The sequence below is a fragment of the Papio anubis genome, chromosome 8, assembly GCF_008728515.1.
Source record: "Papio anubis isolate 15944 chromosome 8, Panubis1.0, whole genome shotgun sequence".
Lineage (NCBI taxonomy): Eukaryota > Metazoa > Chordata > Mammalia > Primates > Cercopithecidae > Papio > Papio anubis.
In genome coordinates, this window is record NC_044983.1 from 130,845,914 (window position 1) to 130,873,495 (window position 27,582).

General features: G+C 37.5%; 1 protein-coding gene across 9 annotated transcripts in view; it reads left to right on the plus strand.

Annotated features, from left to right (window-relative positions):
* The window catches only part of KHDRBS3 (KH RNA binding domain containing, signal transduction associated 3), a 205,786-nt gene that overhangs the window by 114,267 nt on the left and 63,937 nt on the right, over positions 1-27,582 (plus strand). For all 9 annotated transcript variants that reach the window (XM_009213635.4, XM_009213641.4, XM_009213634.4 and 6 more), the window contains exon 6: positions 17,977-18,172. In XM_009213635.4, the coding sequence (XP_009211899.1) occupies positions 17,977-18,172 (196 nt within the window). The remainder of the gene's footprint in view (positions 1-17,976; positions 18,173-27,582) is intronic.

Here is a 27,582-nt window from a genome sequence, read left to right on the forward strand (position 1 = left end):
ACCACGGGAAATATTCTTTTGCTAATGCTGATCTTATTTGCCGCAGGACTGGGTATGTCAAGGTACTGATTTTGTCTGACTCAACAGTTGTGAGCCCTCCAGGATGCTGCTTTCTGTTCCTCTCTTAACACTCTGTGGCTTCTGTGCTGCTTTTCCATTGGCCTTTGCTCTGGCTGTTCTGGCCCTTTCTTCCACATAGGAGCAGTCCAGTGTCCCCACATTTGATACCAGAAGCAGCAAGAAGAAACTTGAACAAAGGAGATTATGCCCTCTTTCTAAGTAATAAGTGCATGTTCACAGATACTGGTGCTTAATGTAGTGGTTTTGTTTTAAGTGAGAACATTAGACTAACCAAGTCACCCAGGGTCATTTATCAGTTTTCATCAAATTGGGGAAATTTTCAGCTACTGTTTCTTCAGATATTTTACTTGCCCCTTTCCCTGTTTCCACACTATGGGAACTGTCAGCTTAAGATAATCCTTTATAGTTTCTTTTCAGCATTAGATCATATGTCACTGATTTTCATGATGTCACATCTTTGTGACACTGGTACTTTACCAGCTGCTGTGATAAACAATAAACATTATCTGAAAGTCAGTGTGGGTCAAGAAATGAGAGTGACAGTGTCCCATCTGATCCCATGGTTTGAGAAGTTACGAAGTTACGTAGCACCCAATATGCATAATAATTGCTGTTATTTAATAATGAAATAAAATATTTCCTTTCAATTATAATACATATTGTAAAATAATATGTGTTATTTTTCAAACAGCTGCAATGTTGAGAAATAAATGTGTAAGTTGTTTGGTACTCACAATTTAATTACCAAATTTGTTCCTTATTGGTTTGGCCTGGGGTAAATATCGTGAAAAACTTACTGAAACACTAAGGACATTGTGAACTGAGAAACCTCGGGAAAGTGTCTTTATGATATTGTCCTACAGGCTGAGTCTCTGCTCATTTTTTGTTATTTTTTTGTCTGTTTTCCAGACTGGTCTATGTCTTGACCTAGCCTCAAAGTTCACCGCCTCCTTCCTTTGTATTTTGAAGCCAATCCAATGATATTTTCATTTCAGATCTGTTATATTTTCAGATATAAAATTTTCATTTGATTTTTAATAGTTTTTATTTGTCTGCTGAGATTTTGTATCTTTTCGCTCATTACCAGGATATTTTCTTTTGTAATCAGACCCAGGTTTAGCTGCTGGCTGCTCAAAAGTCAAACACAAGAGACAAACACAGGAGGTGAGGGTTGATGGGAAGAAAAGCAGGTGTCATTAGAGAGCCAACAAATTGAGAAGATGATGAACTAGCATTCTAAATTTTAAAATTTACCTGGGGGTTTTTAAAGGGAAACGTGGTGTGGGACACCCGTGGGAGTGCTGCAGAGTTCAGGGGCTGCGAGTCTTGTTCCAGTGGCTGTCGTGGGTAATCGCCCACCTGGAGGCCTAGCTGGTGTCACCTTGACTTCAGACCAGTGGCAGTGGACGAATTGTTTGTGACTCCTGCTGAGTGGGAGGATTCCACAGGGGCTTCTTGCCTGCTTTAAGATTAGCCCCTGGAATTTCTTAAGCAAGAACGTAATTTGATAGGCATGCATTGCCAGAGGGGAGTTTCTATAGAGGGAAAGAATGAAGAGGTGAGAGGAGAGGGAAGGAAGAAAAGTGGATGATTTTTAAAACTGAGATCCCTGGTTATACTTTCATACGTTACAAATTTTGAGAGTTTTGTTTAATTCCTTGTCTGCTAATTAATCTGGTTATGTTGGAGTAAATATCGTGCTTTGAAAACTCTGGAATTTGCTGTATTCCTCCAAACAGTGTTGCTTTTATTTTATTTTTTTAGACTGTTTAAGCAGATAGCTTGATTGAACTCCAACTGCAGACTGTATCCCTTGGTAAGCAGCTAAAATCTCAGACGAGCTCCTTCGTCCTTTTCAGGGATACTTGCAGTCTGCCCTGTGCGTTTGTGGTTCGGTTGTCACTGGAGAGTTGGTGAGAGTTCATACATACAATCCGTGGCTCCCTATCTCTGGCTCTCTTCCTTCTACACTTCCTTCCTCACTTTCCAGCAGCTGTGATTGCTGGAAACTTTGGCCTGTGATTCATCCAGTGCAAAGACTCAGAGTTTTCCATTGGAGTTTTAGCTGCTCAGCATGACCCCTGCAGCCTGTCCTCATTGGAAACATCATAAGAAGTCACTTCATTCAGTTACTTTTCTTCAAGTGTCATAACCCTTTGGAATCTACCTAGTCATTACCCAGTAACTTCAAGTAATTGCTTTTTGTATTTTATCCAAAGTTTAGTTTTTTGCCCAAGGTTTGATTTGGTTGGAGCTTATGTTATTATACCAGAAGTAGAACCTTGTGTGTTTTGAGAAAACACGTGTGCCAGAAATTTCATATGTATGGCTAATGCCTCACAACAGCCATGTATAAGCTAAATATTATCTCTATTTTATAGATGATGAAAGTAGACTATAAATGTAGAGTTATTCATCTTCTTCAAGTGTTAGGCAGTTAGTTGTTAGTGGAGTCCAGATTAATATCTAACTCCCTCAATTGAGTTGTTGCTCTCCTACATTTCCTCTGTAGTTTTATATTTGAAAAATAATATTCCTAATGTTTGCTGAATATGCTAAATTTCTTATTAGCAGGCATTCTCTCTGAATATAAATGTAACATTAAAGTTGAAGTTCTTCACATTAGAGCAGGAACTTACTTGATTTTTTAATGTTGAAATGTTATAATAAGGCAAAGCCAAAGTATTATTATAATATCTTCATAATTCAGTCAAACACGGTAAATTCAAGACTCCCAAGAATATAAAACTAGAAACAGTAGAGGATGAAATAAATCAGTTGATGAAAGAAATGCCGAGATAGAGAGGAATTAACAACGAAGCCTTCATTATTAAAGTTGTATTTTGGGTGGGCACCGTGACTCAGACCTGTAATCCCAGCACTTGGGGAGGCCAGGGTGGGAAGAGCACTTGAGCTCGTGAGTTTGTGACCAGCGTGGGCTATATAGTGAAACCTCATCATTACCAAAAAAAAAAAAAATTTAAAAAATCAGCCAAATGTGGTGGCACATGCCTATAGTCACAGCTTTTCAGGAGGCTGAGGTCACAGCTACTCAGGAGGGAGGATCGCCTGAGCCCAGGAAGCAGAGGTTGTGGTGAGCCGAGATGGTTTTAAAAACAAAAAGGTCTGTTTGAATATTCAAACCTAGTAGTACATCATCAATTGTACTTAGTCCAGACATGCATATTACAAAGCCAGTGCTTTGGCTGGTGGAGCAATAAATAGTTAATAGAAGAAACAGTCACATTTACTTTTGCTAAATAAAACAGCACAGATCCTTTAATGGACCCCAAGTGGTGGCAGTCTTCATTGACTGAATAATTACTCCTGAACACCTCTGAATTAACTGCCTGCATATTAACGCCCTTGGACACACCTATTGCAGCTGACTGTAGTTGGAGTTGACCACTTGTCAGGAGGATGAGGAACTGTGTTAACGGCTGTGCCAAGAGCATTTAAGCTATTCCCTTGGGATTATTAATAGCACTGTTAACAATGGTTTGGGTCAGAAAACTCTGGGTGCAACAGAGTAAAACTCCATCCTAGATATAGAGAATAAAGAGGTTCTCAGATGTGGAAAACACGTCAGTTCACACTTGCGTAAGCACTTCCTAAAGCCCTCAGAGGAGAGATTGCATCAGACATTTTCATTAGTATATTTCCCTTCTGTTTAATTATTGAAATGTACTATTTCCAAAAGTATGGAGTAACTCCAGTTTGGGCACTATACATCTTTTCTGAGCATCTGCCACCCCGTGCTGTACTCTGCTGTTACTAGGACCATATGGCAGTGCAATTACTAAGTCTGTTAATCTCCAGACTAGCTTGGCCTCATAGTAGAGGGGGAATGTGCCTTTTACCCTTTGTATTGTTGGGTCCAAGCACAGTATTGAAATTCAGCATGTGCTCAATAAATATTCACTGAAATAATAAGTGGAGATCAGGTTTTTAAAAATCTAAGAAATCTGTAATTGCTTCTATGTCAGGATTACATTTACCACCACCACCCCAATGCCACAGGTTATATGTTCCATGTGGTCTTCCCATTACCCATAACACTAAGAGCAAAGTACTATGAATTTAGCCTTGGACCGAATACATGTTTAACAGTTTAATTTGCATGCTTATTACCTGCTGGAATTTAAAAAATTTCTTTTTTTGCCCCTGAAGGGTAGTAGCACATAGAAAAGAGAGCTTTAGAATCAGATCTAAATTCAAATGTCACTACCACTACTACTTAAGTGGCACAGGAAAGCTCCTTCTCTACACTTTAGTCAGATGGGGGCAGCACTGCCAATATTACAGGTTTCCCCTGAGTAGTCAAAGCATGCCCTGTGTAACGTGGTTACAGCCTTACTTGCCACACACATCCAGAGCCCCAAACAAAAGCTGCTTCTCGTCTTCCATTTCCCTCACCCAACTTTGATTTGAAGAATATTAAAATATTTTAATTCCTTATGCTGTCTCCATTCTGGATATTATATATTTTCTTTAAAAATTTCAAAGCCTAAAACCATAACACTGCTATACAATAAAAACTTTAAGCGTGATTGGCTGCTAAAATTGAATTTATTCTAAAAAATAGAGTAACTCACTGGTTTTCAATATAGAACTTTTTCAAAAAATAGCTAATCAAGAACCTCACTTTCAGAGATGCTTATTCATGTACCCTCCTTTTCCCTAAATTCCACTAAATGAGTGAAAAAAAGGTTTTAAAAACTATAAATGTACTGGAAATTATTAAAATAGTAAATGTAAGACATTTCTGGAAGCAAAAAAGTGATGGGACTAAAATGGACAAGAAACATCAGAGAAGAATGCATTATAAAAGGCTGCCAGGGAGTTAAGAGTTTTAAAAAGAAACCCAAAAGAAACTCTGAACTAACAGAATAAGCATGGAGAAAAGAATTAAAATGACAAGTAAACAAATATACATAGCTGTCAAATCCAGATATAAAAATTCTGCAGAACTAGTGAAAGTAATAAACGTGCTCTCTGAAACAATCAATGGAAACCTCTGTTTCTTACAGTAATTTAAGAGGTTGAAGAAGATTGACCGGTCATCTGAATTTTTAGGAATTCTCCTTTCCAGTATACATTTGCTGACCAGCTTTTGAGTGATCATTTTCCTGTGCTCTGCTCTTGCCTCCCCCTGTAACTGGTGCCTAAATTTTATAGCCAGTTTTGTCTACAAAGCAGCCTTTCGTTATCAGTTTATATTGAAGGACCATGTTAAAATCTGGGGCTTAGATTTTTTTAACCTCACATTTAAAAAATTTTGTGTTTATATTAGTTTGTTTAAACAATGGTGTCTTCCAAATTTTATGAGACAATTGACGTTTACTGTTTGGAAAACTAAACCAATCACCATTAGGAGCCCTGTAGTTTAAAAAAAAAAAAAAAGCAATAATGCCTCGACCGTTTTTATTCATAGTTGGTTTCATTTAACAAATAGAATATTTTAGAAAGAAGTTTTCTGAAATTCATAAATTATTTCAGCTTTTGAAATATAATGCAGTACTTAAGAAATACCAAACCTGTATGTAATTCTGATGTACACTGAAATGAAGATTTAGAATCGTTAACTCTAGGCCGTGAGATAAAGAAATGCACATTTCAGGATTCAAAATACATAGAAAAATTAGGGTTAAATTGGCTACTATAAAATTACTGGGCAGATTGGCAAGATAATTATATAATTATCATTAAGGAAAAAAACTTTAGGTAAGCACCAAAATTAAACAGCAACATCAAATTCACCACAAGTTTTTCTAAGTTTGGATAGTCTTAAGATACAGACTAACTTGAGAGTTAGTAATTTGAAATTATAACAAAAATTGAACAGTTACAGAAAAGTTATACTTTCCTTCCTTGTAATTTCCTGGAAAGAAAAAAAAAAATGTTTAACCTACTGTGGAACATGTGACTCTACTTAGAAGGTGAGCCTCGTGGTCTCTGGGCGACACTCCTATCTTGGTTACCATTACATTCCCACTGCCCACAACAGGGCCTGCAGCACAGCAGCCTCCCAGGGCAGGTTCTGTGATGGAGAGAGGGATGAAGGAGTGAATGTTCTGTAGGAGGCCTTGCTCAGTGCAGAGTGCCAGGCTGCAAAGACCTTGTTTTCTGTTCCCCCTCACCCAGCCTGGCCCCTACTGTCTTTCTACTCCTAACACCAAATCCAAGTCCATACAATTTTTTAAGAAGAAAGAAAGAAAAAAAAAAACACCTCTCTGCCTCTTATTTTATTTAAAAAGATAGTTTTTGTCTATAATCTTTAATGATCTGTGATTCTTACAAGGCAGCCTTACAGGGCAATTCTTTATCTGTTGATTATGAATTTATATCTATATATATGTAGACTAGAAGGCAGAATGCACTTATTCTGGCAAAACTTTCTTTTATGCATACACATTTTAGGAATTTAATATTGTGTTATTTTGATAGTATAAAAATAAATGTCCTTAACTCCACTGCCATTTGGAATGTTTAAAGCCTTCCATTAAAAAAAAAAAAAATCTTTATTTTTAGAGGCATAAACACCAAAGTGTTATATGATATTATCTTTAAAATTGATTAAGAATATTATAGATGCTAAAGATTATCTTCATAACTGAAAATGATGTACTTTCCTTCTATAGTATATGAAGTTATGAGAAGTTTTACTAGGAAAACTGAATAGTTAATATTAGGGCCATAAATGTTTTACCAGAGTATGGTATGATTTATATTAATGTACCAATCAATATTAAAAAGTCCTTTTTTTTTAAGGAAAGAGTAGATATAGGAAAATGGTAATATATTTCCTAACTGGATAAAATTATGGAAATTTTAAATAAAAAATACTCCATTGGAATGTTATTTGAATTGCTTGTTTCTCTACTGGGTTTACTGCTCAGGCCATTCTCCTGCCAAGTCACCTTCCTCTCCTTCCTTCCAACTCTGTGCCTACTGAGTAGTCTGTGCATTTAATCCCAACTGGGCTTAAGTACCCCATTACCCCACATCTGGCATGAGTACCCCACATCTCAGAGAACTGGAGGACTTACCATAGAAATGAGTTTCTCTGCTTTTCCTCGCTGTGAGGTCCACCGAATTCCTTCTACTGAAATCAGCCTTCAGTATTCAATTACTTTTGATTAAAGCACTTTCTGATCATGTGTTAATGAGCAGCCACACTGGAGCTGATGGAGGGGAGACAAAAAGGGGAAAATCTTTGGTTTCTTTTAAAATCACTTTCATAGGCTTTGAGAAGATAATAACAGAGGCAAATAGTGTTACAAACTGGGTAACTTCTGACAAGAACTTGTAGTTGAAATGCTAGCCAGGGATGAACAGGCAAGAAATGCAACTAGGCACAGATTCTCTCAGTTACAGCTCGGCCAGCACTTTTACATGTCCTGTGCAACATAAAGCTGGAGAAATGTTCTGAGCCTGCTGTAGACATCAATGCCAACAGGAGGCAGGTTGACACCTAGCTGGCCAACTTATTTTTTCCTAAAGTTTAAACAAGATCCACTAATGAGCTAAGACAGTTTAGGGCAAAAGGAATCCAGTGAGTGTGTTCATGTACTGTGACTCTGTCTTCCCCACCACACTTTGGTTTTTCAGAAGTTTTAATAGTTTTATTCAAAACCTCTTTGAAAATCATCTGTTTCTGATGCTAGGTCATTAATATCACAGATTTTCCTTAAATCCCTTTTGTGAGAAGAATTGAAGTTACAGCGATGTGGAAGTCATTGTATTTACCTGAGTAGGTCTAGAGTTTAAGAGGGGAAAATCAGACAAACAACTATAACAGAGTGGTATAAATAGAGGAACAGAGACATGAAGAAAAGAGTGCCATGAAAATGCAAACAAGGATGCAAGTAATTCTGCAGGGGGAGAGCGGATATGAACAAACAGAAGAAATCAGATGGGATAGTGCTGGCGGGAAGTCATCCCAGTTAAGGGTGCAAAGGCTTGGAGGCAGCAAAGAAGTGAGGCATTCGAGGCTGGGGATTAGATTGGGGGAACTCTGGCATTGGGGAAGCCAGAGTATCCAGAGTCACCCCTGACTCTTACTCACTATGTGACCTTGGGGAGCTTGGGGGTTACTTCTCTGTAAGCCGTAGTTGCCTCTTCAATAAAATGGAGATAGAAAAATAAGCACACACTTCCAAATCCTACTTAATTTTTAAAATTTCCTTTTCAAGGAATCAAACTGTACCATGATTCCTTTTTTGATTACTCAAAATAATTTGACACTAAAAACTGAATTCCTGTAGCACAGATATTTGATCAGTCCCTCAACAGAACCGTAGGCAAATTACTTCTCTCTCTTAAACTTCTCTATTATCAAATGGATCATTGTTTCCAGAGAGGAAGGAAATTTTTGCTGCATAGTTCCAAAAGGCAATAGAGCCGATAGTTAGAAATGACAGAGAAAGATTTTTGTTTTTAAATGAAGGAAAAAAGTAAAAGCGTGATAAAAATCAGAATTGGAAGACAGTGGGTGATACAGCTTCAAAATAAGTAAGGAGCTCTGATCAGAGACTTCACTGGATACAAAGAGACGAAAAATAGCTCTCTTGGACTTAAGAATGTACTTCCTTATACACTGTCTTATTGGTCAACAATTTTACCAATAACCAGCTTGTAACTTTTAAAATTGTAACTTGTAAAGTGCCTTGGATTTCTTTTATACTCTATGCAATGTAGGATAAGGAAGCAGTTGCTCAATTAGTAGTTTTTTTTTTTTGCGTTGAAGGTTGGATGAAACACAGAAGAAAGAAAAGAAATGACCAATAACCTGCTTCATAAAAGGGCTACAACCTCTGGATCTAAGACTCAGCCCATCAAAAGATGGTTTGCAGACAATCAGCAGCAGCGCTTGAGAGCCTGTTAGAAAAGCAGAATGTAAACCCCAGCCTGGCCTAACACAAGGTCCTCAGGCGCTGTGGATGCACAGGAACGTGTGAGATGCGCTGCCCTAGAACCACATTTCGGGTGGTCTCTAGAGTGGCTCAGAGTAAGAGCTGCCAACATCATCTCTTCAAAAGTTTAGTCTCCATCAGCTCTGACAGTTTCTTCCCTGTGTTCTGAGAGACTGTAACTGTAGGCTGTTTCGCTTTTTCCTTTTGTCGGCCTTCTCATTTGCACAGCAACCTTAGGCAAGGAAAACCCTCTTAGAATGATTAAACTTTACTCTCAGAAAAGCAGTCTCACAGAAATGAAGCAAGATTGTCAAATGTGTTAGGAATGTTATAGGAAAGATACAGTTGCCCCTCAGGTGCTTATTGCTTCAGGACACAGATCTCAAATGGATCTCTAGGCAGGTTTTTCTCACTGTGACCCCTGATGGAAGACTAAGGCCCTGTCACTGGATCTCGCAGGCCCCACTCTGTAGTCAGCATGAGTCCTGCTCCATCTGAGTGAACCCCAGAAGTCAGCTGTATTTTCCCAGGTCACCAAATTAGCAATGCTGGAGCTCGCTTAAGCAGTCAAGGCCCCTGCCACTGAATTCATTGTTTTACCTGCTGTACTTGACTGCTTCTCAAAAAATTTGTAGACAAAAGCCAAACAATTTAGTATGTGTTTACAAACTCTTATCAGACGACCTTACTGTTGCTAAATGTGTAAAATGAGAACTGACATGAGTTGTACTTTCTGTCTCCTTTGCTCATCTTTCACTAAAGCCAAAAGCAAAGTATCAGGACAGAGTAGAAGCAGAAGTCTGTGTACTAATTACCACTTACTACATGCCTGTTTTAGGCTAGGCACTTTATATACCCAGGGTGTGAACATCGCAGCTATTCTGCCGGAGGATTTATTAACTCCAGTTTACAGATAGGAAAACTGAGGCTTAAAGATCAAATGACAGAATTACATTTGAATATTAATGTGTAGGAACCCAAAGTGTATGCTTTTTCATTACATCTTAAAACTTTGTATTAATCTGTGAACTAAATAATTCGTTTCTGAGTAACTTTTTTTATTTTACTTTATTTTAATATTTATTTATTTTAATCTTTTTTTTTTTTTTTTTTTGCTATTTGTTCATTCAACACATTCTTACCGTGGCAGCTCACTACAAAAGCCTTCCTGGATTTTTTCCATATCTGAGTTTCAAGACCAGAAACTGGGTCACCCTGCTGGAAAACCCCAAACAGAAAGAGTTACTGCATTGTAGTCTATCCATTAATCTGCTTTCAAAACTGTGTGCGGATGTTTTATCTTTTTGCTCTTCTCTTACACCCAGTTTGTGGTACCCTATTCCTATCAATTTGGATCTACTTTTCTGTTTTTAAAAAAAGTGTCATTGATTATCAAGTTCTTGCTAATAGATGCTTTTTCTCTTCTCATCCCCATGTTATCAATCCAGCTGTTCAGCCTTGCCCTGAATGTTATTTGTAGCACTCAGTGAAAACTTTGCGATAAGACAGGATTCTTGTGTTAGCACGTCACCTCCACCCTGCCTTTCTTCCACCAGTGTCACCTAAAGCATTGTTCATGCTATTGCTGCTTAATACCACTCCTGTGGAATTTCAGCACTTAAAAAACTAATTTTCAAAATGTCTTTTATAGATAAGTGTCCAGAACAATTAGATGTATATCAAATGACTTGTCTAAAATTCCATAGCAGATAAAAATACCTTACTGTGATTTCATACACCAGTGGGACATAACCAACAATGTCAATGATTGTGGAAGAGAAGTGTGGGCTTCTTGAATATATAAATGTATGTCTTCCAATTTGATGAGAGGCATACATTTACATATTCAAGAAGCATATTGAATATTTTGTAATTAATATAGTACCTTGGATGGCAATCATGGATATTGGATAAGGAAACAGGAAGCCTTAATTAGTTTAAATATACACTAATTAATGGAAATGTCATGAAGGAGTTAGACATACTATAGCTACAAACTACTCTGTCCTCTAATCGTGTTGAAGATTTTTCTAGATACATATACTGGAGATACACAAAGATGAGTAAGACACTATAGAAGTTATATCATCATTACAGTTCAGAGTGATTGTAGTTTAAATAAACTTGACTTTTATTGAGTCAGTAAAAATTCAAAACACTTTATATGCATTGTCTCATGTTTCTCTCCTAATAACACAAAAGTGGGCTCTATATTTAGCCTCATTTCACAGTTGAGGAAACTGATGTGGAAAGTTCAGACTCTTGATTAGTTTAAGTGCTAACTGGCAGGTAGATGTTAAGCTAGTAAGTACATGAGGAATTGAATCCAAATCTGATTCCAGTGTTTTTGCTCATGGCAACTATTTTTACTGTACCAATTTTTATGGTCTAGGATTTTAAACAAAAAACCTAATTTACAATAGTCATTAAAGGGTTACCTGAGGGTGAGATGAAGAAAAAGTGTTTTTTTTTTTCCTTTTTACTGCATTAGACATGTTAAGATTAGGTTTAACTGCTGATATCAAATACACCTGTAGTGGCTTAACCCAGTAGAAATATCCTGTCCTTCTCCTGCCCCACTTAAAACCTGTGCAGCAGTGCCACGCTGCCCTTCCCCAGCTCCACAGAGCTTGTGACTGTGCTTTTCTTAGCCTTTCACTTTTTCCTTCAAGCCTGCTGCCCTTACAAACATGTCTGCAGGAAGAAAAGAGTGAAAGAGAAGAGAGAATGCCAACTATGTAGTTCTAAAGAGCTTCCCATAAATCTCAGTGCTGATTAATATCTTATTGGCCAGAATTGTATTACAGGCCCCCATAGCTGCAAGAAAACTGTAAAATTGAGATTTTTTTAAATGTACTTAATATTTTAGAAAAGCTTTAGCTTTACAGAAAGATTGAGAAAGTAGTACAGAGAGTTTTCCTATATCCTTCTTGTGATTTTTCTCTGTTATTAACATCTTACATTATTAGCATGGCTCACTTATTTTGACATATTGACATATTGTTAACTATATTATCGACAGTATTGGTACAGTATTAACTATAGTCCGTATCAGGTTTCCTTAATTTTTACCTAGCGTCATTTTTCTGTTCCAGAATCCCCAGAATACAACATCACGTTGAGTTGTCCTGTCTCCTTAGGCTCCTCTTGGCTGTGACAGTTTCTTAGACTTGTTTGTTTTGATGATATTAACAGTTTTGAGGAGTACTAATCAGGTTTTTTCTAAGATGTTTCTCAATGGGGATTTTTCAGATTTTTTTCCATCATTAACCTGGGTTTATGAGTTTGGGGAACTAAAACCACAGAAGTAAAATGCCATGTTTGCCGCATCATATCAAGTATACATACTGTCCACGTGACTTATGCTCATGTTGCCTTGATCATGTAGCCGAGGTCATGCTTGTCAAGTTTCTCCACTGTCAAATTCCTCATTTTTCTTTCTTTCCTGACTATATCCTTTAAAAGGAAGTCACTATGGGGAACCCCTAATTAAGAAATGGGGAATTACAATTCACTTCACCTAGGTGGAGTATCTGCAAAAATTATCTGGAAGATTTGTCCCTTCTCCCCTGTGTATCTATTGATTGATTCAGTCATTTCTATCAGTGTGGACTCATGGATATTAATTTTATACATTGTGATACAATTCGGTACCACTGTCTTTTCTTGCTCAGATTGTCTCAGCTTTGGCCATTGGGAGTTCTTTCAGTTGGCTTTGACACACACCCGTAATTTGTGGGTTTTATTCTTTTCTTTTTTTTTTTTTTTTTAAGCACTTTCTTTCTGGCACTACACGTTGCTCCAGACTAGTCTTATATATTTCTACCTCCAGTCCTAAAATCAATCATTTCTCCAAGAAGCTCAGGTTCCATTTATTGCAGTATGGTATTAGAAAGCAAGATCAGGGTGCTGGTTCTGCTTGTTGTTTCTGGGATGTGCTGAGGTCTGTTCTTTCTCAGCTGACATAGAATGGACATATATGTGTATGTACTAACCTATGTATATACACGTATTTATGCATATTTCTTTAACCATTTGTAAATATAGTAAACTAAACATGAGTTCATACTGATGTCTCTGATTTTAATCTGTTTGCACATTGACCATTATAGCCTCTTCCCTTTTCTTATCACTCCACTCCAACTTGAGAAACTGGCTCCCACCATTCTTTTATTTAGTTATTGTGTTCCAGGATACATGTATAGTGATATCAGAATGGTTAACCTGTACTCACACTTCTTCCTGTAGAAAATAACTTCATCAACTAGAACAGTGCTTATTTACTTTTTTTTTTTTTTTTTTTGCCTTTAGTCTGACAGACTTATCTCATTTCGAAGTTTACTTTTCTTCAACCCCTTCAATAAGGTTGTTTTCATGTGCTTTAATCTAGTTAAAATGTTCGTTCACATTCAGCATTGCATCCTGAGAGTCTCCTACTTCCTCAGTAATATTGTGGTTTTTAGTGTGCAAACATGAAAATTCACTCTCTGTGCTGTGAAGTTCTTTGGGTTTTGACAAATGCTTTGTGTCACGTATTCACTGTCATTTTGGTATCATACAGAATAGTTGTATCACCCTAAACTCTAGTCATTCAACCTTCCCTCCACCCCTTAACCTGTGTTAACTACTGATTTTTTTTTTTTTAACCATCTCTCTAGTGTTAGTATTTTCAGTATGTCATATAGTTGAAAAGCATACATTATATAGCCTTTCCAGAGTGGCTTCTTTCACTTAGAAATGTGCATTTAAGATTTATTCCTAGTTTTTGTGGATTTTTAGCTCATTTCTTTCTACTGCTGAATCATTTTCTGTTGTATGCATGTAACCCAGTTTGCTTATCTTTTCGTCTATCGAAGGGCATCTTGGTTGCTGTGAATAAAGCTGCTATAAACATTTATGTGCAAGTTTTTATGTAGGCATAAGTTTTCAGATCCATTGGGTAAAAACCTAGGAATACAACTGCTAGATTGCACAATAAGGCTATGTTTAGCTTTGCAAGAAATCGCCAAACTGTCTTTCTAAGTGGCTATATACTATGTTGCGTTCCAGGCAGGAATGAAAGTTTATGTTTTTCATATCCTCCCCAACACTTGGTATATTCAGTTATTTATTTTAGTCATTTTAATACATGCGAAGTGGTATCTCACTTTTAGTTTGAATTCTCTAGTGACAAATGATGTTGAACATCTTTATTTGGTTATCTGCCATCTGTAAATCTTCTTTGGTTAGCTGTCTGTTCAAGTATTTTGCCTGCTTTTTAAGTGGGCCATTTGCTTTCTCATTGTTGAGTTATAAAAGTTTTTTCTGTGTTTTGGATACAAATCCTTTATCAGCTAACATGTTTCCCAAATATTTTCTTCCTTTCTGTAGCTTGTCTCTTTATCTTTTAATAGTGTCCTACGCAAAGCAGAAGTCTATAATTTTAATAAAGTTGAACTTACCAATTTTTCTTTCAAGGACTTTTTTTGATATTGTATCTAAAAACTCTTCACCAAACTAATACAATACAGATTTTCTTCTATGCTTTCTTCTATAAGTTTTATATTTCATATTTGGTTTTAAGATACATTTTGAGTTGATTTTTGTGAAAGATGTAAGGTCTGTGTCTAGGTGTCTACGTTTTTTTTTTTTTTTTAATTTGTTGATATTCACTTGTTCCTGTATCATTTGTTGAAAAAAACATTTTCCATTGAATTGTCTTTGCTCCTTTGTCAGTAATCAGTTGACCATATTTCTGAGGGTCAGTTTCTGGGCTTTGTATTTTGTTCCATTGATCTGTGTCTTTTTTTTTTTTCGCAAATACAATGCTGTATTGATTGTAGCTTTATAATAAGTCTTGAAATTATATATTATGAGTCTTCTAACATTGTTTTTCTTCTCAGTATTGTGTTGTCTGTTCTGGGTCTTTTGCCTTTCCATGTGTACTTTAGAAAATGTTTGTCAATATCTAAAAATGTATCACTTGCTGAGATTTTGATTGGGATTGCATTGAATCTGTAGATTAGTTGGGAAGAACTGGCATATTAACAATATTATGACCATGAACATGGATGTTACTCCCTTGAGTTCTTCCATCAGAGTTTTGTAGTTTTCTACAAAGGAATGCTGTACATGTTTTATTAAATTTGTACCAAAACATGCAATTTTTTTGTGGCTTCAGTAAATGTTTTTGTGTTCTTAATCTAAATTCCAACTGTTTATTGCTGGTATGTAGGAAAGCATTTGACTAGTAACCTTTTACTCCTTGTTTTACTAGCTTATTAAGTATAGGAGTAGGTGTGGGGTTTGGGGGGGTTTTTGGACTATTTGGGGGGATATTTTTACGTAGTCAATGATGTCACCTGTGAACAAAGAAGTTTTACTTTTTTCTTCAAAATCTGTGTAAGTTTTATTTACTTTTCTTGTCCTATTGATGTAGGTGGGACTTACAGTATAGTGTTGAATAGTAGTTGTGAGAGTAGACATCCTTGCCTTGTTCCCAATCTTAAGGGGAACGCATTCAGTTTCTCACAATTCAGTATGTTGTAGGTTTGCTGTACATGTTCCGTTTTCTCTTGAGACAGCCTCACTCTATCGCCCAGGCTGGAGTGCATCTAGGTGTCGCCATCTAGGCTCACTGCAACCTCTGCCTCCCAGGTTCAAGTAATTCTCATGCCTCAGCCTTAGTCGCTGGGATTACAGGCATATTCCACCATGCCTGGCTAATTTTTGTCTTTTTTCAGTAGAGACGGGGTTTCACCATGTTGGTCATGCTGGTCTGGAACTCCTGATCTCAAGTGATCCACCTACCTTGGGCTGACAAAGTGCTGGGATTACAGGTGTGAGCCACCACTCCTGCCCGATGTTCTTTTTCAACTTGCGGAAATTTTCTGAAAGTTGTTATAAATGAGTGTTGCCGTTGGCCGCATCCTTTTTCTGCTCTATTTATATGATCACATTGTTTTTCTACTTTAGCCTTGTTGATGTGGTAGACTACATTGAGTTTCTAATATTAAATCAACCTTATGTACCTGGAATAAATCCTACTTGGTTATGGTGTATAATTCTTTTAACACATTATAGAATGGAGTTTACTAATATTTTTAAGAATTTTTGTACCTGTGTTCACGAGAGCTGCTGATTTCTAGTTCTTCACTTTAGACTCTCTTTATCCATATTGGTTATGGGGAGGCCTTGTTCTTGTTCCCCCTCAGACCATATGTCTCATCCTAAGCAGGTCACTGAGCAGTTGGGCTGGCCCCATCTCTGGCCAGTTGTAGCCTCTGAGGGTGATTAAGTATTTTTGAGGGATACTTCCTTTGTCAGGTCCCAACCAGTGCTCAAGAACAGGCTGGGGACAGTCACCACTGGCCTCCCTGGCTGGCCCAGACTGGTCCCAGCCTCTGACGAGTAATGTAGAAATACTTTTAAGGAGGCACTTCCAATGACCAGCCCCACAGATTGAGTTAGGAAGTGTTCCCTCTGCTTTTATTTTTTGGACAAGATTATAGAGAACTGGTATCATTTCATTCTTTAATATTTGATGGAATTGATTGAAACCGTATGGAGTTGATGCTTTCTTTTTTGGAAGGTGATTACCTATTGATTAAATTTATTTAATAGACATAAGCCCATTCAGATTATTTAATTATTTTTGTGTTGGTCATTATGAATCAGAATCAGTCACATTCATGTAAGTTAAAAAATGTGTGAGCTTGGAGTTGTTCATAGTATTTCTTCATTATTCTTTTTTTTTCTGGAGACAGAGTCTGTCGCCCAGGCTGGAGTACAGTGGTGTAATCCTGGTTCACCGCAACCTCAGCCTCTTGGGTTCAAGTGATTCTCATTCCTCAGCCTCCCAAGTAGCTGGGACTATAGGCACACGCCACTGTGCCCAGCTAATTTTTGTATTTTTAATAGAGATGGGGTTTTGCCATGTTGACCAGGCTGGTCTTGAACTCTTGACCTCAGGTCATCTACCTGCCTTGGCCTCCCAAAGTGCTGAGATTACAGGCCTGAGCCATCACACCTGGCTGAAACCCTCTTCATTTCTGATACTGGTGTTTGGGCTTTTTTTTTTTTTTTTTTCCTCTTATTTAGCCTGTCTAGAGGTTTATCAATTTTATCAGTCTTTTCAAAGTCCAGCTTTGAGTTTTGATAATTTGCTATTTTTGGAAAATGAGTCTTTAACTGCGTGTTTGCTATCCCAGACACACTAAAGGAGGAGGAAGCTGGTCTGTAGGCAGCCAACCCTGCCAGCTACAGTTCTCGCTGGAGGGCCTTGTCCAGATGAGGTGCATCATACTGTGTCTGTATTCTCTGGGGTAGCCACACTTTTCTGTCCTTATATTTTCTCGGGTTTTTGCTTCTGTGGAGCCATCGTTGATAGAAACACCTCCTTCGTTGCTGACTTGAAGTCTCGTGATTTACATTAGAAATACATGAATGTGTTGAATTCTACCTCAGAAAATGCCTGTGTTTACTTAACTTAATGTTGTTTTATTACCATGTAGTTGATACATTATTCAGGAAAGTACATTTTATTCTTCTCTCTCTGATGGAATTGTAGCATATATTTTGGCCTCTGACTTTGCTCACAGCTGTTCTGGGACAGTTTTAAAATCTCTAAGCCTCAGTTTCCTTGTCCTGATATAAGCAAGAAAAGGCACACTTCATAGTGTGGGAGTGGAGTTTGGGTGTAATCCTGGCATGGCATCATATAGAAGTCTTGGGTGCATGTGGCTTCTCCAAATATCACAGTTTCCTACTCTGTGTACTGACCAGAGATTGACTCCAGACTTTATTGTTGCTAGACGAACTGCCTAAATGACTTAATTTCCTTTTGTAGATACCTGTTTCATGTTTGCTTTAGTTCTTTGCTCCTTATTGCTTTTTACAAAAATACAGAACTTTGATTTTGTTTCTGAGGTATAAATATATGTGAATAACAGAATGTTAGAGACTATGATAGATATGGCTAATTTGACCCTCTTGGTTACAGGGGAAGGGGAGGAGTTACAACACGGCCAGTTGGAGTTGTAGTACCACGAGGGACGCCAACTCCCAGAGGAGTCCTGTCCACCCGAGGGCCAGTGAGTCGGGGAAGAGGACTTCTCACTCCCAGAGCAAGAGGAGTCCCCCCAACTGGGTACAGACCTCCACCGCCACCCCCAACACAAGAGACTTATGGAGAATATGTAAGTGAAGGTGTCAGACAACACCTTGTTGATCAGATTGACTTAATCCAGACTTAGCACTGGATATTGTACCCACATACCCTCCCTCACTTTGTTTTGGTTCTTGAGTATTATACTTTGGTTCAGTAAATATTTATTGAGTGCTAAAGAAGTACTTAATACTAGAGGTATAAAAATGGCCTGATCTTTTTCATCAAGTAGTTTAAGGTATGGAAGAGGAATTTGGGTGGTGGGGAGGTGTAAGACTAAGGTTCAGGAGACATATTTTCAAGCCCTTATAAGAGTTTAATGTAACATTCTTCCATATTTCACTCCTGAATCCTTAAGTCATTTAAAAAATAATTGCCTGTGTATACCAAGATGGTTTCACCCTCAACTGTTTCCTTTTAAACTACGCTACTGAGTATGGATTCTTAGTGGAAATTCTTTTCAGTGAAGAAAACAAAAGTTCTCTATTTTCAATTAGTGCAAATCAGTTTTTCATTTATCATTCAGTGATTCTTTGATATAATTCATAGACTGACTTAACATAAGAGAGAATTATAACCGCAAAAGTTGAGGGGGAACGGAATTCTTTGGTGTCCTCATTTACCGTAAATGAAGAAAATAAGAAGCAATGGATAGGTGATTCATATTAATAATTAAAATTGTTAAAGTAAGAGTATATGAACTGTTGTCAATGAAAGGGAAGCAGTAACAATGATCAAATGCAAGAACCAGTAGGTTTTCATGTTTTACTTTAGGAGAGATCTCTTGCTAGGTGCTCTGTGCCTCTTTGGATAGTTTCTAGAAGGTTACAGTAATCCCCTGGGCCTCAGACAACCTCTTCAACCTCATCTGTGTGGCCACTGGTAAGATCAAAGTCTTTGTCTTGGACATGTTTAAGGTTTCGTAATTCCCTGAACATTCTTAGTCTTAGTCTTCTTAGTCTTCCAGACCTTTGCTCATACTGCCTCCTCAGCCTAGAGTGATCTTCTTATGTTTCATTTGACTCTCTCCTTGTGTCCTTCTAGACTTAGGTCAACCATTGCTAGGGAAATTTAGAGGTGGTAATAGCCAACTTATTGAGCATTACTACAGTTCTTACATTTCTCTCTCCCACCTAGCTCATGAACCTCTGGAAGGGCAGGAATGAATAGCTTTTATCTCTTTATACTTGGGAGAGAGTGCATACTGGGAACTCACTGAATTATATTTTAACAAATCCCATAAAAGTTTTACAAGTTTGTTATTCAGTCGAGGAAGGATGTGGTTTCTCTCTTTTCTTTGATTTCCTTACAGTTAGAAGTGTTCCTACTTCCTAATATTCTCACCAGTTGACAATAATAATTATGCCTCAGCTCTTCCATAAATGCTGAGTCTCCTGAAAGTAGCAGAGACTATAAAGGAGAGGAAATCTTAAATTCCTTTTAGGTAGGCCTAGTGTCTGTTCGTTTCCACTTTGGCTTACATTGATTTCTCTTAGGTTTAGATTTAATACAGATGTGGTTGGATGATGTAGAAGAGATTGCTAGGCAGGTTGTGTGGGAAACCTGGATCCTATACCCCATTTTACCATAAATTTCAATATCAGGTAGGCAAGATATTTAACTTTTTGGGCTTCATCATCCACTTATTTCAGAAAGAATGATTGCCTCCATTACATGTATTCATCTTTCTATTCAATAAAGATTGGATTTCTACCATGTGAGCCAGACACACATGTTGTCTGCCTCAGCGTGTATACTGTAATTATTAGAGTCTGGAGATAAGTTATATAGATTGATAAAACTAAAAAATTCTTGAAAGGTAAAAGTCCGAAGGAGGAAAAGTAAAAGCAAGAGACATTCAAGACATTTGGGTTTGCTGCTTGTACTTTTGATTTTTTTATTTTTATTTATTTTTTATTTTTTATTTTTGTAAATGATAGGAAAGGCATTAAAACAATTGAATTGAGAAGTATTCTGTAGGATTAATTTACTCCCTTTCCATCTGCTACCAAGGATAATGGGATAGTGGCCCTGTATAAGATTATCTATGTCTTTCCAGACCAGACAAAGGTTTAAGAGCTCTAAAGGAAAAAGTCAACCTTCATTGTTTGATTCCCACACTTACTGATGCCTGGCACTCTTCCAAGCACTGACTGTTACTGCAGCTGTGATTTCAACACAGAGCCGGTGCTCTTTCTGTCACATGGTAGTATAGACTTCAAATAACTCATGGCCACATCCACAAGTGTTCTAATTTGGCCGGAATGCAGCATTTGCAATTTTATCAACTTCATACAATAACAAGTCTTGCATACATAAAACAGCTCTGTGCTTTCCAGGTGTGCTTTGGGTGGTGTAGTGGGACACCAAAGAAAAAGAAATACCATCATGAGTGCACCTCCTTCCCCGAGTTGAATTACCGTCCTGAGGGGTTCAGATTACAAATGTTATAGCTTTCCCACTTAATTTAGCATCTATTATTCCTGGCATTGCCTTTTAAGATCACTAGTCAAGAGGAAAAATTTTCCTCATTTAGCCTAGCATTTTGTAAGCTGCCTTGGCACAGTTATAGTGAAGCTTCAGTGGCTTTTTCAGTATAGTAAAAGCTTCACTGTATATAACAAACTTTGCTGGTACTTGGTATAAGGAGTAGATAAAGCCCTTCAGCTCGCTTACAGTGGCTTGCCGTCAGTAGCACTGCCTCCCAGGTATACCCTTTTGACCTCATCTTCCTCCACTGACCCAGTTTTAAATGAGTTTTGTAGTTCCAACTTTTCTAATGCAGCTTGCAGCCTCTAGCATAACTTCAGACATTGGCCATTGGTCTCAACTGAAATCCTAAAGATTACTCACCCATCCCGCTTAGTTTTACAACATGGTAGGGGGAGTGGGAAGTAAACTCTTCTTAAAAAGTTTTTTTTATGTTGGGCTCGGTGCGATGGCTCACGCTTGTATTCCTAGCACTTTCGGAGGCCAAGGTGGGCACATAACTTGAGGTCAGGAGTTCAAGACCAGTGTGGCCAACATAGTGAAACCTCATCTCTACAAAAGAAAAAAAAAAGAAAAATTAGCCGGGTGTAGTGGTGCACACCTGTAATCCCACCTACTTGGGAGGCTGAGGTGGGAGAATCGCTTGAACCCAGGAGGTGGAGGTTGCAGTGAGTTGTGATCACCCCACTGCACCCCAGCCTGGGTAACAGCGAGACTCCGTCTCAAATAAAAAAAAAAATTTGTTTCTTTGTTTCTAGGATTTCAGATAGGGTGGGTATATTATAAGATACCCAACTTAGAAAACCAAGAAACTGTAACACAAATAAATGGTTATTCATTCTTGTATCAAATGGGAAAGTTGACCATCTTTGAGTATACTAAAATTATTATATGGAACTAGAACATCATAAATTAGATTCTAAATTCCATGAGGGTAGGCACTCTCCACCTTCCTCCCCTACCTTCCAACCACCACACTTCACCTTTTTATTCCCAATAACTAGTATATGATGTCTGGCACATAGTAGATCTTTAGTAAGTATTTACTGAATGAATGAATGGTCCCAAGACAGTTTTTAAAAATTGTCTCCTGTGGAGAACCCACCACAGATGCGTTCTGTGTGACTTTTCAGTTTTATTCACATAGCAATTTATATGTAACATAGTATTTAGCATATCGCTATGTAGCACAGTCATTCAGAATATGTCTAGTTTTCAAAAGATTATTAACTTCTAAGGAAAAATTCTGTATCTCTAGGTTAATCTCTGGCTCAGTTTTTGGCACATTGTAAGCACTTAGTAAATGTTTGTTGGACTGAACAACCCTATACAGAGAGACTTGATACATTGTTCAGATGAAGATTACCATTGATTTTTTTCCAAGTTACTAGTAAAAGCATGTGATGGGAAGAAATATGATAGTATTTGAAAAAATAACTTTCCTAAGTTACTGTTGTCTTCTAGCGCTGGACAGGTAGTCATAGGTTACAAATGAATGAGATTAATTTTGTTAGCTCCTAAAGGAAACAGAAAAACCTACTGTAAGTCTCATCACAGTATAAAAAGGGGCTTTCAAGAAGGATGTAATATTTGATGAGAAACTGCTCTCCACAAGGCACTTTGATATACGTCACATTTTCCTTAGAACCACCTACTGTGATCTCTATTGTACAAATGAGAATTTAAGGTCAGGGAAGTTAAGTGCCTTGCCCAAAGTCACAGGACTGGTAAAGAAGGAGCAGATTCAGGATTCCAAGTTAAACGCCTATGTTCTGTCTTGAAAAACCAGTACTTTAAAAAACAAAACCAAAAAATCAGTGTTCCCACTAGCCAAGATTATAAATAAAATATCTTCATCTTTGGAGAAAGTGTAACAGATGCTGTGTGTTCCCTTCATCAATGCCAGCAAATGCCATGAAAGGGATTATAGGACACTGAACGAAATAACCTCTGTGTTCCTTGTGATTCAGTAATTCCCTGGCTTTAAGCTACCCAAAGTAGGTAAATGGAAGTGAACTGTTAGGAAGAAAGGGATGATGTTCGGTTTAAGAAGAAATGAACATGTGAACAAAGCACTGCTAATACATTTATTGGCAAAAATAAGAATAACACTTTCATTTAAGAATTTCACAACATCTATATCTCTGAAAAGGGCTTGTCATTTCTTTGGAACTCAGAAACGTAATTTTTAAAAATCTCCTTGGAATGTATCCAGTGATAAAGGTTTGATTTCTATACAATGTGTTTGGCTATATCAAACCAACTCAGTTTACTTTTCATCAACTTTCATTTAAAATTTACTATCCGAGGCCATTATTTCCAGAATAAAAGATGAAAAAAGATCACAACATTGGTTTACTTAAACAAAATGAGGAATATTCTATTTTTTTAAATCCTGCCACAATAGCTGCATTTTTCAGAAAGTATGCATTTCAGTCTTTAAGATACTCAGTGATTTTCAGATTATGTGTACTGCAAGTATTCTGATACAGTTTTAGGCCCAAGAAAAACTTAGCTGTATCTGTTCTAATTATTTTTAGTTATATTATGCCTATTTTAGAAAGTGTACTGCTTTATTAGCCAAAGTGAGAAAACTTGATAATTTACAGGTATTTCCTTGTAAAATGTGCCTATTGAAATTCGTCTGCTATTTCTCAAGGTGAGTTGGTGAAGATATTTGATCATTGATATTGTCATCTGAGCCAACAGTTCTTCATTGGAGTCACTGTAACAAAATATTCCCTGAGTGTGCTTCATTGAGATGAACACCTGTTAGCAAATAAATCTATTTGACTCTGATTATTATTACAAGAATACGTATGACACAGTAGCCATTTGAGTAGGATAGACTAGCCATTGGTAACACCAAATCCATCTCTCAGTAATTCTCCTTTTCAGAATAACGCTCAAACAAGATAATTTAACATGGTTAACTTTTTCCCAAAATGAAGAAAATAGATAATGGATGTTTTTTCAGTCATTTAAGTATAAATTTGGGACCTTCTGCTCTGCTTTTAACTTAGCAAACTTAGATATAATTACAGTAACTCCTCATCTCTTTTTGGAGAACAAAAAGTACCTTTTTTCCAAAATAACATTGATTTATTATTTATGTCCAAATAATGAAATAACTGACAAATTAAGATAAGCCAGTACACATTCAGTGAGAGCGCTTTGATAATTTAAAGTGCTGGTGTCATTACACAGAAAAGCATGCCTGGTGTGTCCTGGCAGAGCCCAATTTACATATGAATTTCTAAAGTGAAACCATTTTTTATAAATTGTTTTAGGGTCAACATGCAAAGAAAATACACAATCTGAATAAATTAGCATCCCCCTAACACTCAGTATGGTAGTTTTATTTATTATCTATGTAAGACCTTTTTCATTTCCATTACTTTACCTAAACAGTTGCATGTTATTAGCTACTGAAAGGAAAACTATTTCCTCTTTACTGCTGCTCTCAATACTTCACTTTTGCACTGTATGTATGGGTTGTGTTCAGTTCTCTGAAGACATCGACTGTGTGTCCTACAGTTTAATTCTGAAACCAATTACCAGGAGTTAGCACAGACCCTACAGTTAAAGGCTTAGTCCCACTTGAGATGCCAGTTGCAACTGATGGGCCCCCAGGTTACTCACAACTTGTGTCTGACTTAGATGGAAATTAGAGATTCCCACAACCCCTTTCTCATGTTTGATAATTTGTTAGAACGGCTCAGAACTCAGGAAAGTAGCGTACTTACTATTGCTAATTTCTTATGAAAGAATACAGGTCAGGAACAGTCTTATGGAAGAGACGCATAGGTCAAGGTATTGGAGAGGGCATTCCATGCCCTCTCCAGGCAGCCACCCTCCGGAAGCCACCTCCGTGTCTTCACCCAGCCTGGAGGCACTCCAAACCCCTTCAGTTGGAGTTTTTAATGGAGGCATCACTACATAAATGTAATTGATTAAATCATTGGCCATTAGCGATTGACTCAATCTCCAGCCCCCTCCCCTCCCTGGACGTGAGAGATGGGGCAGCAAGTTTCAACCCTTTAATCACACAGATGGTTCCCTTGACAGCCAGCCACCTCTCCTCTATCCTTAGGGACTTTCTGGAAGTCATCTTATTGATGTAAACTCTTCTGTGATTGAAAGGGACTTGCTATGAGTAGCAAAAGGCCCTTCTTTCGCCTTTATTGCTCTTATCACTTAGAGACTTCCAGGGGTTTTAGTAACTGTGAGCCAGGAGCTGTAGAAGACAATCAAACTATATATGTCTTGCTATATCATAGTATCAAAACTACCAAATCTAAATTTCTAACTCTGGTATCATCTGTTCACGGTCCCTTCTCCCTGAATGCCCTATAAGCACTTTGAAAGCTGTGATATAGACCAACACAATGGGCCTCATTCTTCCCCAGAGTTTCTTGTTAAGATGAATGACACTACCATATAACCAGACACCCAAGGTCTAATTCTTTCGTCTTCCTTCTCTGTATTCAAATAGCTACCAAGTCTTTTCACTTGTTCCTCATGAATAGCTGTTTGATTTCAAGCTCATCTGCATTGCCGCTGGTTTTGTTACGATGCTCTTCTTGTTCACTATTTTATTCCTAGCACCTAACATATAGTAGTCACTTAATAAATACTGGTAGTTTGGATGGATGGATGCACAACAGACAGAGGTGGTCATAGCCTCCTCAGTTGCACCTTTGCTTGTAGTCTTGCTCCAGCTCATTCCTTTCCTTAAATAATGTATTCTTCATACTACTTCCAGTGTACTTTCTAATATCTAACGTCGAATATGCTACTGCCCTCCATCTCCCCCCACAAGGAAGAGAACTAGTTGAAAATTTTAGAAGGATCTTAGTCTCTTCAGGATAAACTTGAGACTCCTCTGCATTGTGTTTAAGGGCCTTCCTGAGGCCGTTCATCCTCCTGTTGACTAACTGACTGTCATTTTGCATTCAGTCTATCCCAATTGCAGTCCCTTAAACATAGCAGGAACTGTAAACTGTCTGTTTTCCTGAGCTCTTGGCTCTCTTTGAATGTGCTTTCTTGTTTTGTCCATGCCAACTCTGTTTACTATTTGTAGTCCTTGATCGTGGAGCCTTCTGGACCTAATCAAGCATAGTTAGCAGCATCTTTCATGTCCCTTTAAGAAGTTGTACCCACTTCTATGTTTACTTACTTGTCCTCGTCCTCAGTAGACTGTGGGATCCTTTAGGGAAGAAACTATGTCTTTGTTTTATCTTAGTATACCCAGTCTATCACAGGACCTGACATTTTGGAGATACTAAGTAAATGTGTGGAGGATGGATAACGTGGCCTTTGTCAATGCCAACTAATTCCGTGTCATGCCATGTGTTATGTATACTTTTCAGCACACTTAGTGAAATAAAATTGAATATCTTAAACAAGTTTTAGCAGACATAACATGGTCCACTTTGTGAACTGGTAAGTATGAAAGACAATGCAATTTAATATAAAGATTATTATTCTGAGAGGCAAAATACAGTCATGTATCCCTTAGCAACAGAGTTATATTCTGAGAAATGCACCATTAGGCAGTTCCATCATTGTGTGAACACCGTAGAGCGTTCTTAGACCATCTTAGGTGGTCGAGTCCACTGCCCGCCTAGGCTCTATGCTTTTAGGGAACAAACCTGTACAGCATGTTACTGTACTGAATGCTGTAGACAGTTGGTACACATGCCGCATTTGTGTCTGTAAACATATCTAAACATAGAAAAGATACAGTAAAAATGTGGTATTATAATCTATGGCTCCACTGTCCTATATGTGGTCCATAGTGACCAAAATGTCGTTATATGGTGTGTGGCTGTACTTGGTTTCTAACCTCCCTTCTCTTCAGAGTGACCGTCTGTTGTGTTTTCATGCACACTATTTAAGCTTTCTGGGCCTGAATTTTCTTTTAATCTGCAAAACAGTGGTGATGATACATAGATAGTGGTTAGTCTAAATGACATTCTTAACCTCTTTCCAACTTAAAAAGTCTGCAGTGGATTGAGTATTTTTGTCAAAACTTTGTTTCCACTCTCACCCTAAAGATGGTTTTTGAAATAAAAATTGTGTTTTCATCAAATAGAAACCTTTAATTGAAAAGTAAGTTACGGAATAAACAAATACATGTTTTAATGATGGTAGAAACAAGCTAAAAATGAGTAGCTGTGAGCCTTTTGAATTCTAAAACATCTTGAAAAGTGTTTTACAAAATGAGATTTAAAAAATACAGACTTGCCATCCCTTAAGATGTATAAACTAAAATTGCCTTAGGAATTCTAATCATGCTATTTTCTAACTCATTTAATTATGATTGTATCAGCTCTCTATTCATAAGAAGTACTTATTATTCACTAATATCTCTTGATATCTCAATGTTGTGTAATCAATTCTAAGCATTTGAGGCTGAGCTGATGGATTAATCACCTTTAAAGGTAAGTATGCTAGAGCATTTTAAATGTAGTCATACAAGCTTGTAAGAATACAGAACCTGTTTTCTTCAGCAGATATTTTTTGTTCTTTGATTATCTAACTATAAGATGTTTGTTGAACAGAGCGTGGAATCGTCCTTAAATCGTCTCCTGAGTCATGGTAGTGCCTACTTAAGAGAGTCACTAGGTACCTTTTCAAAGTCACACAGCCTATTAGGGCAGAGCTAGAATTCGAAGCCCAGCGTTCTGGCTCTAGATGTATTCTAACGGAGAAGCTAACAAATAATTGGGAAAAATTATTTAATCTCTTTGGACATAAAAGTTACTATACAGAATTTTGAACAAGCGATACACGATTAAGGAATAATTGGTTTTACCAATCCTTCTGCAACTACTGCAGGATATGTTATTTCCTCATAGGACAGCTGCCATTGGTTAACTTAATCCAGGTTTAAAGAGTCAAAGAGATAGTTTTGAATAGGAGCAGAAATCTAAACCTCCTGTTGTA